The following is a 14,451-nucleotide window of genomic DNA, read 5'->3' as shown; positions in this document are numbered from 1 at the left end:
GGCTTCTTAATACCCCACTTTTCACTACATGAAGGAGTCTCAAAACTTACAAACACCTTTTACTTCCTCTTTCCACAAAAGGCACCCTGTGAAGTAGGTGGGGCTGAGAGAGCTCTGAGAGAACTGCTCTACAAAAAGAGCTCTAAAAGAACTGTGACTAGCCCAAGGTAGCCGGCTGCCTACGAAGGAGTGGGGAATCAAATCCAGTTCTCCTGTTTAGAAGCCGCCACTCTTAACTACTCCTCCATGCTGGCTTTCAGACATCTCAAAGCAGCTTACAAACACCTTTCACTTCCTCTCCCCACAAAAGACACCCTGTGAAGTAGGTGGGGCTGAGAAAACTCTGAGAGAGCTGTCACTGACCCAAGGTCACCCAGCTGGCTACATGTGGAGGAGGAGTGGGGACTCAAACCCAGTTCCCCAGATTGGAGCCCGTTGCTCTTAATCACTCCACACCACACAGGCTCTCGTTCTCTCTCACACACAACATTTAGAAAGCAAAAGCCAGCATTTTAGTGAAATTATATTTCCATGTTATTTTAACATCCATCTAATATTTGAACTTTTTAAAATGTGCACATCCAGCAATGCGAGTTCACACACATAGACATTCAATCCAATTGGAGCATTTATGCTAGCAGGATTTAATGCTCTCCCCCTCGGGCTGTTCTTCAAAGGAGATTTACAAAAAGACCCTACTCTAAAAGAACGTTGTTGTTGTTATTAGTTGCAAAGTCGTGTCCGACCCATTGCGACCCCACGGACAATGATCCTCCAGGCCTTCCTGTCCTCTACCATTCCCCGGAGTCAATTTAAGTTTGCACCGACTGCTTCAGTGACTCCATCCAGCCACCTCATTCTCTGTCGTCCCCTTCTTCTTTTGCCCTCGATCGCTCCCAGCATTAGGCTCTTCTCCAGGGAGTCCTTCCTTCTCATGAGGTGGCCAAAGTATCTGAGTTTCATCTTCAGGATCTGGCCTTCTAAGGAGCAGTCAAGGCTGATCTCCTCTAGGACTGACCGGTTTGTTCGCCTTGCAGTCCAAGGGACTCGCAAGAGTCTTCTCCAGCACCAGAGTTCAAAAGCCTCAATTCTTTGATGCTCGGCTTTCCTTTTCCTTGTAAAAGAATATGTCCCTGTAATTCTGGTTGCATTGAGGCCATATTACATGTCTTTTTTCTACTGCCTATTCCAGGGGTAGTCAAACTGCGGCCCTCCAGATGTCCATGGACTACAATTCCCAGGAGCCCCCTGCCAGCATTCGCTGGCAGGGGGCTCATGGAAATTGTAGACCATGTACATCTGGAGGGCCGCAGTTTGACTACCCCTGGTCTATTCTCTGCCATTATTCATGGGCAGCTCATCAACCCGCTTTTTCCTAAACAACAAGGACCTGATGATGAGAGTAAACTCATTTTATTTTATTCCATTTACTTATTTAATACACTTATATACCACCCTCCCCTGAGGCTCAAACTCTCTAGTTATTGATTCGGTTGCCAAGTTTGTGCAGCTGGCTATGAGATCCCATAACAGTAGAACAATGAATGCCTTATAATGTACTTTTTTTCTTCTTCTTCTGTCATTTTTCTTTATATGCCAATAAAGATCTTCTAATTCAATTCAATTAAGCCCTAAATGAGCTACATAATCTTATGATCCTGAGCTTCTTTCGCAGACAAGCCTGACTGAAAATTTGCTCACGGCAGCTCCCACCGCAAAGAAAAGTCTGCTTATCCTTACCCTCCAGTATTTGGAGCACACCACCAGAAGCGACCTTTGGGTAAACGCGCAGAAAGAAATGGTTTGGCAGTTCTGGCAGTAAATGGGCTTCGACTCCTCCTCAAAGACGGGCTCGGTATCCTAAAAAGGCAAGAGGAAGTTGCATCGTTGGTTCACTATTCATTTTATTTATTTATATTTATATACCGCCCTCCCCTGAAGGCTCAGGGCGGTTTACAGGGAACAGGAAACAGGTACAGATAACATAAGGAAACACAAGTGACAACAGCAATAACAATACAGCAATAATAACTCCAACATGATAACAGCAGTAATAATATGATAGAACTGCAAAGGAGCCTCAGCTCAACTCTTACTGGGACCCAGTGCATTAGGCAGATTAGCGGCGGTCATAATAGGAGGCGAGGGGGCCTGAGGGCCAATGAAGAACAATCTCGGTGACCAGAGAAGCACCAGCTGTGAGCCGGGAATGCTCAAGGGTCATAGGTATGGCATGTTCGCATGGCATATGCGCATGATGCAGCACTGGGCCTGGGATTCGGCATCAGGAAGCTTCAATTTATTATTATTATTATTATTATTATTATTATTATTATTATTATTATTATTATTATTATTATTATTATTATTATTATTATTATTAGATCAGCGAACCGTCTTGTGGCCGGTGACAAGATAAAACTCCACATAAAAGAATCATATAACCCCATTAAAATATAACACAAACCCTGGCACAAAACAACAATGGGGTTTTGTGTGCAATGGGGGTTTTCAACAGATTTAGACACAAGACACACACGTGTGTATGTGCTGCGCCCTTCTGGGGCAAGGGACATGTTTGAAATTGCATGGGCAAATCCGCCAAACTTCAGGAGCCAGAATGAGACTCAGCAGGATTTCGGGCCTCGAGCCTTGGAGCTTCTGCTACTAACGTAGCATTTTCTACGAGCCTTCCTTCCACAGAAATGGAATAAAATCTCACAACGTGCAGCATTTGCTCACTTGAAACTCACTCAATTGCAGCCCTGGTCTCATAAGGCTCCCCTCACCTGTACCTCACCCAGACCGCAGTAAGGCAGGCCTTTCCGCTTCTGTCTCCCGCTTTTGTTCACGACATACATATTTAATTCCTCCGTTTCAAGGCCTGTAACCAGTCTTGTTTACTTAGCGTTTCGAGGAACACTGTCTCTTGATGCATCCATAAAAATGGAATGCTGGACGTTCTACGCATGAATCCAAGTAACTTGAGGCATAATACATGCTACTGGGGGGGGGGGAAGGAGCCCTTAGTTTACCTCAAGGATTCTGTGGGAATTCTAAAATAACATGGTATGGGGGGGGGGGGGGTTGGGTTGTGTTCTCAGCTCCTATTCTTCTTTCCAGCCTACATGAGGCAGAGCTGCCATCGGAGTAATAAAGGTGGGGGAAAGGAGCAAAACTAGGCCTAAGGGTGTGGGGAGTGATGTCACTTCTGGGGGTGTGGTAGGGGGGTGTGGTCAGCTGACATCACTTCCAGTCCTCCTTGAAATCTGAAAAAAATTATTTTAGGGACTCCTCCGTGGTCAAAAGGTTGAAAAAGGCTGGTCTAAATGGATTGGGCCATTCGCAGATTTTAAAGGCTCCCTTTCTTGTTGGATTTTCCAAGACAAGAATTCCGCATTTGAGCAGAAATAATTATGAAAGGAAGCCAAACAGCACAACAGATGAAAACAAAAACAATGCCCCATCTTATTTGGGAGAAGAAAGGGGAAGGGACACAGAGTATCGGTGACTAGGAAGCTACATTTTTTTCTTCCCCCTTTACCTGCATGTGACTCACTTCAGACGTTACGATCCATACTTTAAGAATGCCGGTCACCGACACTGCTACAACGGTGTCCTCTAGGGAAAAGAAAAGAAAAAGAAAAGAAGACTCCTCACAAGAAGAGGAAGAGCCATCACTTCCCCCACCCAAAAGCAATGATAAACATGTTAAAACATCATGTTTTGAAAAACTCAGTGGAGATGTATCCTATGCATGGACTCCATTACGTAAATCATATTCACACAGAGACAGTCAGTGGTAAACCACCTCCATTCCTCTCCTGCCTTGAAAACCACATAGGGTCACCGTACAACCGCAGCAGCTTGATGGAACTCCCCAGCACCATTCACAAACCTGAGAAGTTCAGGGAGGAATACTCCGGAATTTTCTCTCTCCATCTCAGCAAATATGCCAGGTGGGTTAGGCTGCCAAGAAAGCCTCTGGGCCAACTAGCGAATTTCTTAGATGAGCAAAGACTGGGGCTTGGATTTGTTGTGTCAAAAACCAAAATTTTAGCCACTAAAGGTGGCTACCTTTCGAAGGTTTCCCATTCAGTTATACTAAGCGAGCCAGTTTGGTGTAGTGGTTAGGAGTGCGGACTTCTAATCTGGCTTGCCAGGTTCGATTCTGCGCTCCCCCACATGCAACCAGCTGGGTGACCTTGGGCTCGCCACGGCACTGATAAAACTGTTCTGATCGAGCAGGAATATCGGGGCTCTCTCAGCCTCACCCACCCCACAGGGTGTCTGTTGTGGGGAGAGGAAAGGGAAGGTGACTGTAAGCCGCTTTGAGCCTCCTGGGTAGGGAAAAGTGGCATATAAGAACCAACTCTTCTTCTTCTTCTTCTAAAAAGAGCTAATCTGTTCCCGTGAACCAGGCCAATGTGGGCTGAGGGAAGAGACTCAGTTCCTCATCCGTCCATGAGGGAGGGGGTCTGGCTCAGTGGGAGGACTGGGCATGCAGGAGGGCCCAGGCTGAATCACTGGCATTGCCAGTTACAAGGATGGTGTGAAAGGCCTCTTCCTGTTGCCCTGCAGAACTGCTGCCCATCTGAGAAGACAATACCGACCTTAATGGGCCAAGGATCCGATTCGGGGTAAGGCCGCTTCCTGTGTTAATTTGCAAATGGCAGAGGAGTATGGGATAGAGAGGGGGCAGCATGAGTTGCCCTGTCTCCATAAGCCCAGGTATAAAATCTATAAAGTTTACTCCCCCATGTGTCATGATGAATATGTTTCCCAACCATATTCCCAAAGAACATTTCAAGGGTTTTTCAATGGTAAAAAGGTTGAGAAAGGCTGCTTTAGAGGCAATTTGCTATTAAATATTACTAACAATGCCAGTATTTACAGCAAAACCATTTCTTGGCATTTCAGTGCTGGGAGGGCCTCTATCAACAACTTCCCCTGGTTTCCGAATCACCTCCCCGTTATATCCACAGTGCAATCCCAGGCATAGCTAAATCCTTCTAAATACAATGTCTTCAACAGACTTATGACAGAACTCTTTCTAGACTACACTGACAATCTGCCACAATGCATTCTATCCTCAAAATATAGTGGCATCACAGAATTTTACAAATAAATACTCAAAGTGCCTTCCCCCAATAACATCTCAGTTGCCAAAAACAAAGACGACTAAGGATTGGTTTTTATACTCCACATTTCTCTACCTTAAGGAATTCCAAAGTGGCTTACAATCGCCTTCCTTTTCCTCTCCCCACAACAGGCATCTTGTGAGGGAGGTGGAGCTGAGAGAGCTCTGAGAGAACCGTCACTGGCCTAAGCTCACCCAGCAAGCTTTATGTGGAGCCGGGAATCAAACTCAGCTCTCCAGATTACAGTCTGCCGCTCTTGACCATTATGCTATGCTGGCTCTTGAGCGACACGATTTAACTTTAAATCAGATCCGTCACTTGAAACTGAACTCAGATTATGAACAGCAAGATGGAAGAGGGGGAGGTGGCCTTTCCTACCTGAAAAGGGCCAAGGAAAAGAAGAATCAGGAGTGACCCATTTTGCTAACCTTGTGTTCTGTGAGAGCGAATAATACTCATGGAGCTGATCCAGTCTGGAGAGATCTTCGACACCAAGGAATAAAGAACTTCAAGGCTGGTAGCGTCCACCACAAGAATTTCTGGGTAGTGTCCATGACATAGCAGCCGGCCTTCCCGCTGGGTCCCAATGGTAAACTGGTAGAACTAGAGCGAGGAAAAGACAGCACATTAATGGAACAAAGGCTATGTAGTTCAGCTTTCTTATTTATTTTAGACTAGGGGCCATTGCATTCAGGAATACAGTAGGCACTAGATGGGGGGGGGAACTCTGCAGATGGCCTCTCCCTCACCCGAAGGCCTGGAAAGGCTGCCGGCTGGAGTCCCCTGGGAAGGGAACTCACTGGCAAGGGCAGCTGTCACGCAGCAGGGATCTGCAGCCTCAGAGGGAAGTGGAAGGAGGAGGGGGTGGTCAGGGGTGGGAGACTGAAGGCGATTGGCTGGCTGCTGGACAGACAGGCAAGCCAGTTGGAAGAGGAGGCACTCAGGGGCGGGACAGCCACCTTGAGTGGGTGTTAAGCGCTGAGTGGCCCTTAAGCCATGAGACCAGCTCCTCCTCCAAGACCTTACCAGAAATATTAAGTGTAACAGATAAATAAGATAGTGCCACATTTTCACCTTCTGAGCTTACATGCAGTCACCAAATAAAGAGAAGCTTCCACAAGTAATATGTGATTTTAACTATGTATTTATTCATGCAATGTATATACTGCCCCTCAATGTGGTGCTGTGAGGCAGCATACCAGACACTCCCTAACCAGGCATCTGACTTTCACCCATTTTCTATACAGCCTGTGAAAGGCCAGCACGCAGGTTCTCTTTACTTCTCATGGAATATTAATACCAGTTCTCCCCCCCCCAAAAAAAAAATCAGCAATGGCCCCTTTTTTGAACTCTCGAGTAGCTCAGAATTGGGGGGGGGGCTCAGATCTGTGGGTGGCCAAAAAAAAGAAGAAAGAAACAAATCTATATGAATAATAGCCCCCAAAGTTTTTTTTAAACACATTTATAGTGAAGCCCAGAGCCTCTTGTGGCGCAGAGTGGTAAGGCAGCAGAGTTCGATCCCAGCAGCCGGCTCAAGGTCGACTCAGCCTTCCATCCTTCTGAGGTCGGTAAAATGCGTACCCAGCTTGCTGGGGGGTAAACGGTAATGACAATCCTTAGTCGCAAACCACCCCGTATTGTGTCTGCCATGAAAACGCTAGAGGGCGTCACCCCAAGGGTCAGACATGACCCGGTCCTTGCACAAGGGGATACCTTTACCTTTACCTTTATAGTGAAGCCCATATAAAAAGCAATAATGTATATATGCCGACAGGTCAATATTCAAATGAATTACCTGTATGCCAGTGTGTGTGCAGGCTAATTTCGTATATTCAATGCACCTTCCGTCATTCACATCCCAGAGGCACATCTCCCTAAACAACACAAAAGGCAATTAACTGATTGTTAACTTGTCCTTCTATGAACCCAGACTCTGTCCTTCGATTTGCTGATTTCTGATGGTGAGAGAAACACGGGGGAAAAGACAGACTTAAGCTCAAGGACTACTCCGATCTTCCACTAGCGTCCAAACAAACTCCACCCCCCCCCCACCCCGTTCTCTTAGGATACCTAATTGAGCAATTTATTACACAGGAGGAAGGATAAAAGGAAAGAGAGATCTTACCCACTTTCTGATGCACTCACTATGTACTGCTTCTCACTGGAAGCGCTGGCTTTAGACAGACAAGTAACTGAGGATGTGTGACCGAACAGCAGAGCTCTGGGATTTATCTAGAATGAGAGGAAGATGCACAGAAAAAAATAACTGAGAAGGTCTCAGAATAATTGTTAGAAGTGCTAAATAAAACGTTATCGCAGTTATGGTGCAAGCAGTGTGCCGCCAACAGATGGCATGACTTATCTATACTTTGGGAAATTAAAGTGTATATTACAGACACAGGAACAGATAACTTCTTGAAGGTGTCAAATCACATCTTAAAGTTATTTAGAATTTACTGTTAAGATACTGAATCCATTTTTATGACACTCCAGCATAAAGGAAATAGACTCAGTACGTTCCATTTAAAGTATTTTTTTTTAAGTATCAAAGTCACCACAAGTCATTTTGATCTCTGATGAATTCAGGCTGGTACTGGAGCACATCACTTTAAGTACTTTAAGCCAGTGGTCCCCAACCTTTCTGAGGCTGGGGACCAGTAGGGCATCGGGCCGCGCCTGCGCGGACCACGCCCGCGGGCCACGCCTGCACATCGGGCCGCACCCGCGGGCCGCACCCGCTCATCGGGCCGCGCCCGCACGCCGCACCCATGCGGTGCGCGGCCCAGCCCTGATTCCCTCTCCCCGCCCTTCTGCAGTAAGAAGCTTCCCGGGCCGCAAGCTTGCGGCCTGGGAAGTTTTTTACTGCGGGGGGGGGGGCGGGGAGAGGGAGCCGCGGCCCGGCGCCATGGCCTTCACGGCCCGGCACCGGGCTGCGGCCCACAGGTTGGGGACCACTGCTTTAAGCAATGTACTTACTCTAATAGCAGTGACGATGCTTACCTGTGCAGATGTATAGCCTTTCTCAACCTGGAACAAAAACTTTAAATTATATCCTGTGGGGCTACACACCTCAGTCTGTTTAGTTAGAGGGACAGACCAGAACCGATGGGATTAAATTAATTCAAAAGAAATTCCATCTAAATATCCGGAAGAAGTTCCTGACAGTTAGAGCGGTTTCTCAGTGGGACAGGCTTCCTCGGGAGGTGGTGGGTTCTCCATCTTTGGAGATTTTTAAACAGAGGCTGGAGAGCCATCTGACAGAGAGGCTGATTCTGTGAAGGTTACAGTGGGTGAGCGATAGGGTTGTGAGTGTCCTGCATAGTGCAGGGGGTTGGACCAACTAGATTGGTGTATTACTTATGGATCTGATATGAAATATTCAGTCATCATAGAATCATGGAGTTGGAAGGGTCATCTAGTACAGGGTCATCTAGTACAACCCCCTGCAGAATGCTGGAAACTCACAACTACCTGCCCACCCACAGTGACCCCAATTCTATGCCCCAATGATGCCCCCCCCCAAAAAATAGAACCTTTTACCTAGAAATACAGAATGTTTTTCCTAGTTAGAATGCCAGAGGATAAGAATCCAGGCATCACATTTAGAACAGCTGAATTCAGTTGCCTGGCAATGACGCTGCAGAAAGAATGGCTAAAACATAGTTACACTGCCCATACCTCGGAAATAACATATTTTATATATTTTAATAATAATGAGTAGTGTTTCACTGATCGGTGTAATATTTCATACCATATCTCGTATTCTGTATAGCTTATCTATGACTGATCTTGAACAGTAAGAGAACAAATTTTGATTCTATCACTGGGGGGCACCACTGAGAACACCGTTCTTTGCACAGATGCTATAAAATCACATCAAAAGCATGCTCCTCAGTGGAGCTCAGCAAACATAGAACACACAGGAATTGAGTTCAAAGTGTTTAGAGTCCATTATACTAGAAGAGGCTAAAGCTACTCTTTTTTCCTTAGGGGGGAAAAAGGGGGAGTGGCTAGACATGAAAATCCCTTAGGCAGCTTCTGTTAAAGGTAAAGGTAAAGGTATCCCCTATGCAAGCACCGGGTCATGTCTGACTCTTGGGTGACGCCCTCTAGCGTTTTCATGGCAGACTCAATACGGGGTGGTTTGCCATTCCCTTCCCTAGTCATTACCGTTTACCCCCCAGCAGCAAGCTGGGTACTCATTTTACCGACCTCGGAAGGATGGAAGGCTGAGTCAACCTTGAGCCGGCTGCTGGGATTGAACTCCCAGCCTCATGGGCAGAGCTTCAGATAGCCTTTCAGCTGCTTACCACTCTGTGCCACAAGAGGCTCTTTCCTTAGGGGGGGGGAGTGGCTAGACATGAAAATTCCTTAGGCAGCTTCCGTTACTCCTGCCAAAACTCAGCACACCGGGAAATGTCTCTGTTGACTGCTATTTATAATACCCAATCGATATGTTCTGTCTTCCTTCTTCAGCTCTAGCTGGTGACCATGAGGGCTGCTCATATCAGAGTTTGAGTTTTATACAAGAAAGGGGTTTTACGGTATATGAAAGCTAATGCCTTTTTATCTTGTATGTGAAAGATGTGAGTGGTGCTGCTTGCGGTTGTCTTTGACAGCTGTGTTTTGCATGCTGAAGGTGCCTAAGGTGAGACTGCACACCTTTCGCTGCCAGAGAAGCGCCCGTGTCAAACATAAACACTGTATGGCTGCTTTCACTTCAGGATTGCCTAGCACTTAAAAAAAACATTTATAACTATTTTTCCTCAAAACAGATCGCTCTTTAAAACTGGCAGTGATGGATCTAGATCGGGCTAGCCGAAGCAGCCGTTGCTTGCCTTTCTCCTCTGATAGCAGAAGATTTGGAAAGAAAAACATGTTTTGTTTTTTACTTATTGCAGAGTTTTCGGGATTCGAGGAATCTATGAAAACCCAGCAAAATTCTATGGATTTTTTCTTAGGTTTTCCATATGAAGAAATACCTTAATAGGCTTCCGAAACAAATAACTCCATCCAACATAAAGAGCACGTATTCTGACACAGATAAATCCAGGCTTCCATTGAAGAATACAGTTTTCTACGCAGTTTTATCAAGGCAATCTGATCTTCAAAGGCTCAGCACATATATCAACATTTGACCATATGCAACAATGTATACAATTTTAAAGTACCGAGAAAGCACAATGCATTACCGGGACTGATATCTCTATTAGCAATTCATGTTAAATTGACCTAGAGGGTTGACCCATAAAAGGCCAGGAGGAGTGGGGATGACCCTACAGAGTCCCTTTCCAGTTCGGCTCATTGATTTTCCATGGCTTCGCGTGCGTGTGTGTTTTTAATCAACCTCTACCCACCGACAAAAGCAAGCCCATGAATATCAATGACATATTGATTGCTACGCATCAGCACAAGCAGCAAGGTTTTGTTTTAGGAGAGGCATATGCAGTACAACGAGCCTCGCCCAGTAGATTAGAGTCACTTATCCAACTCGGAGTAGACCTGACCAGATGTGTTCAAATTATATTCCAATAAACTGTTAAAAAAATACGCAGCTTACCTACAAGGCATCGTGAAACGCAGTTCTATACTTACTTCCAGATCTGACAAAAGGTCCCAAAGGCATATCTGTCCATCGTGACAACCCGTTATGATCATCGACACGTCATCCATTAACAGAACAGCAGACACGCAGTGAGTGGGGGCTTTGCGCCCCCACAGCACGATTGGCAGCACCAAACTGTTGCCCGCCATTATGCTTTCGCACCTAAAAACGGGAGGAAAAAAGGTTAAGATTGTTTTTAACTTCAGCTGAATGAAACAGAAAATTGTGCAAGAACCGCCAGCTCACATCATTAGGAAGGGAACTGAGGTAAACTATAAACCTGGGTTGACTAATATGGTGCCCATAGGCACCTGCCAATATTTTCCCAGGTATCCACGGAGTTTTTCAGAAAGTTGGCTTGTTGTTGTCTTCCCTCATTCAAACGAAATAATTTTGCACTGAAGGTTAAGGAAGACTGGTAAGCAACTAGATTTTCTTACTGATGTTCTATTTCCCCTTCAGGATGTCCTTCTTCATATGAGGTGCCAGGAGAGTGGTACTCTGTTGCGCTCCACCTCATGAGGCAGCCATTTTGAATTTGGGTCTACGTCCTGTGGAAGCCATTTTGGGGTGGTGCTCACTACTTCCTCTATTATTTATTTATATATTTATTCAAAGGTGCCCATAATCTCAACAAGGGTGGGAAACATGGATTATAAACACTGAACAAACAAGACTTCCATGAATTTAATCCAAGCATCCCTAAATGGAGCTCATAAGTGCACTTTTCCCCTGTGGCAGTGCTCAATACTCTTCAAAAAGCTACTCCTGAGAGTCAGTCCTGATAAATACACCACATGGCAAAGGAAGCTACGATGAGGCAGAAGAACTGGCCCAAGTCATCCACCCTTACTTACAGAGCAAACATTCATGCAAGACAGAAGAGGTAGGATTCCTGCCAACTTCACTTCTTACTAAATTTCTCTTCGTGGTAGTGGTGGTGGTGGTGGAAAGTGTTGTCAAGTCACAGCTGACCTATCTTGACTCCATAGGGTTTTTAAAGCAAGAGACATTCAGAGGCTGTTTCATTGCTTTCCTCCATGTCATATCTTGGTATTCCCTCAAGGTCTCCCAACGAAACATTAGCCAGGGCTGACCCTGCTTAGCTTCCAAGATCAGATATGATTCAATTAGCCTGGGTTATCCAAGGTAGAAGAGCCTCTTGTGGCGCAGAGTGGTAAGGCAGCCGTCTGAAAGCTTCGCCCATAAGGCTGGGAGTTCAATCCCAGCAGCCGGCTCAAGGTTGACTCAGCCTTCCATCCTTCCGAGGTCGGTAAAATGAGTACCCAGCTTGCTGGGGGGTAAACGGTAATGACTGGGGAAGGCAATGGCAAACCACCCCGTATTGAGTCTGCCATGAAAACGCTGGAGGGCGTCACCCCAAGGGTCAGACATGACCCGGTGCTTGCACAGGGGATACCTTTACCTTTACCTTATCCAAGGTAGGGAAAAGCTTCCCTTGCCAGAAGGGGTATTGTTATGGAGATATCCCAGACACCTTTCAGGAAAACAGGAGGCTGTATTGGGCAGGTATTTAGAAGAAGAAGTAGAAGAGTTATTATTATCATCATCATCATCATCATCATCATCATCATCATCATCATCATTATTATTATTATTATTTCGATTTATTTCCCGCCACTCCCAAATGGCTCGCGGCGGGTTACAATGTCTTAAAAAAACCATTAAAGCTCCCATTAAAAGACTTTAAAATGTCACAACATGGCAGCACAATAATAAGATCCCCTTCCTACCCCCATTCCTAAAAAAGGGGAAGTGGAGGAGAAGGAGGTCAACGATGTCAAGAAGCCCGGGGGAGAGCAGTCGATGTACCCCAGCAGCCCCAGCCTCAACCAATGACCTGGCGGAAGAGCTCTGCCTTGCAGGCCCTGCGGAACGTTGAAGGGTCCCGCAGGGCCTGCAGCTCACCCGGGAGCTCATTCCACCAGGTGGGGGCCAGGACCGAAAAGGCCCTGGCCCTGGTCGAGGCTAGGCGTGCTTCCCTAGGGCCGGGAACGACCAGAAGATTCTCACTCGCAGAGCGCAGAGCCCTGCGGGGGGCATAGGGCACTAGGCGGTCCCTCAGGTATGTGGGTCCCAGCCCGCGTAAAGCCTTAAAGATTAGAACTAGAACCTTGAACCGGATCCTGGTTCTTATATGCCGCTTTCCCCTACCCGAAGGAGGCTCAAAGCGGCTTACAGTCACCTTCCCATTCCTTTCCCCACAACAGACACCCTGTGGGGTGGGTGAGGCTGAGAGAGCCCTGATATCACTCCTCGGTCAGAACAGTTTTATCAGTGCCGTGACAAGCCCAAGATCACCCAGCTAGTTGCATGTGGGGGAGCGCAGAATCGAACCTGGCATGCCAGATTAGAAGTCCACACTCCTAACCACTACACCAAACTGGCTCTCAAAAAAAATCATTAAAAAAAACCCTACTTCTGCAAGCTTGCTCCATTGCTGAACACCCAAACTCTTACGAATGAAGTCCAATCTAAATTGGTCCGATTTTATTTTAATGCACATGCCTTTCCTCCTACCAACAGACCAAGCAGTGGAGAGCACCTCTGCTGCCCGACAAAGTGTGCATGTGGGGGGCATTTAAAGGACATGCCAAACAGCTGATCATCACAAATCAGCTGCTTGGCATGCTGTCTCCCCACCCCTCCTGCCTTCCAAGGCAGTGCCTGAGAAGACAGGGAAGCATGAAGAATTTAAACAGTGTGCCAAGCATCTGATCATGACAGATCAGTTGCTTGGCATGCTCTCTCCCCGCCCCCAAATCTTCCCAGGCAGCACCTGAGAAGGCAAGGGGCAGGAGACATTAAAACAGTGTACCAAGCAGCTGATCTGTCATGATTAGCTGCTTGGTGCATTCTCCCCCTTCCCCAATCCTTTAAACAAGCCAAATCATGGCCAAATCACAATCCAAATATCACTAATTCAGCCAGTTTAAAGTACAGGGATGAGTAATTTGACTCAGACAGAACTGAAAAGTACCTGAAATCAGCACTGAAGCTTATCTGGTCTGTTTAACTTTTTAGAACATGGTTTATTAGAGTCGGAAATCTGGTCTGAATTGAAAGGTATTTTTCCTCTTACTTTTTATGACCACAAGTTATCCAACTTGTCCTCGTAGAAGAGGATCAGAAAGCTACCTTAGCGGACTCTAAGTATATATTGCAGTGACTGCCTGTAAGGAAGGTTGGATTTTGATCTGTTCAGGAATTTTGAGTGAGAAGAACAGTAAGATAAGAAATGTATATAGACCTGGGCTTTTTGCAACAAGAAGAAGAAGAAGAAGAGTTGGTTCTTATATGAAGAAGAAGAAGAGTTGGTTCTTATATGCCGCTTTTCCCTACCCGAAGGAGGCTCAAAGCGGCTTACAGTCGCCTTCCCATTCCTCCCCCCACAACAGACACCCTGTGGGGTGGGTGAGGCTGAGAGAGCGCTGATATCACTGCCCGGTCAGAACAGTTTTATCAGTGCCGTGGCAAGCCCAAGGTCACCCAGCTGGTTGCATGTGGGGGAGCGCAGAATCGAACCTGGCATGCCAGATTAGAAGTCCGCACTCCTAACCACTACACCAAACATTCAAGCTATGCATCCACCTTCCACATCACTCCTTCAGAATTGTGTTTAAGTATAACTCCTGCACAGGATTTTCACATTTCAACATTACTTGATGAAATGGCCAATAAAGC

General features: G+C 46.3%; 1 protein-coding gene across 6 annotated transcripts in view; it reads right to left on the bottom strand.

The window, feature by feature from the left end:
• Positions 1-14,451, bottom strand: part of WDR7 (WD repeat domain 7) — a 250,905-nt gene that overhangs the window by 218,343 nt on the left and 18,111 nt on the right. For 2 of the 6 annotated variants that reach the window (XM_077346858.1, XM_077346855.1), the window contains exons 1-7: positions 11,604-11,956; positions 10,737-10,908; positions 7,267-7,373; positions 6,937-7,015; positions 5,570-5,744; positions 3,545-3,621; positions 1,741-1,860 (exon numbers count right to left, since the gene is read on the bottom strand). In XM_077346858.1, the coding sequence (XP_077202973.1) occupies positions 1,741-1,860; positions 3,545-3,621; positions 5,570-5,744; positions 6,937-7,015; positions 7,267-7,373; positions 10,737-10,908; positions 11,604-11,614 (741 nt within the window). In that variant the 5' untranslated portion in view covers positions 11,615-11,956. Of the gene's footprint in view, positions 1-1,740; positions 1,861-3,544; positions 3,622-5,569; positions 5,745-6,936; positions 7,016-7,266; positions 7,374-10,736; positions 10,909-11,603; positions 11,957-14,451 lie in introns of those variants that run through there. The other 4 variants (XM_077346857.1, XM_077346856.1, XM_077346859.1 and 1 more) reach the window with 3 other exon arrangements.

Source organism: Paroedura picta, chromosome 7 (assembly GCF_049243985.1).
Source record: "Paroedura picta isolate Pp20150507F chromosome 7, Ppicta_v3.0, whole genome shotgun sequence".
NCBI classification, from domain to species: Eukaryota; Metazoa; Chordata; class Lepidosauria; order Squamata; family Gekkonidae; genus Paroedura; species Paroedura picta.
Note: the sequence above shows the minus strand (reverse complement) of the source record. Positions and strands in the feature narration are given on the sequence as shown.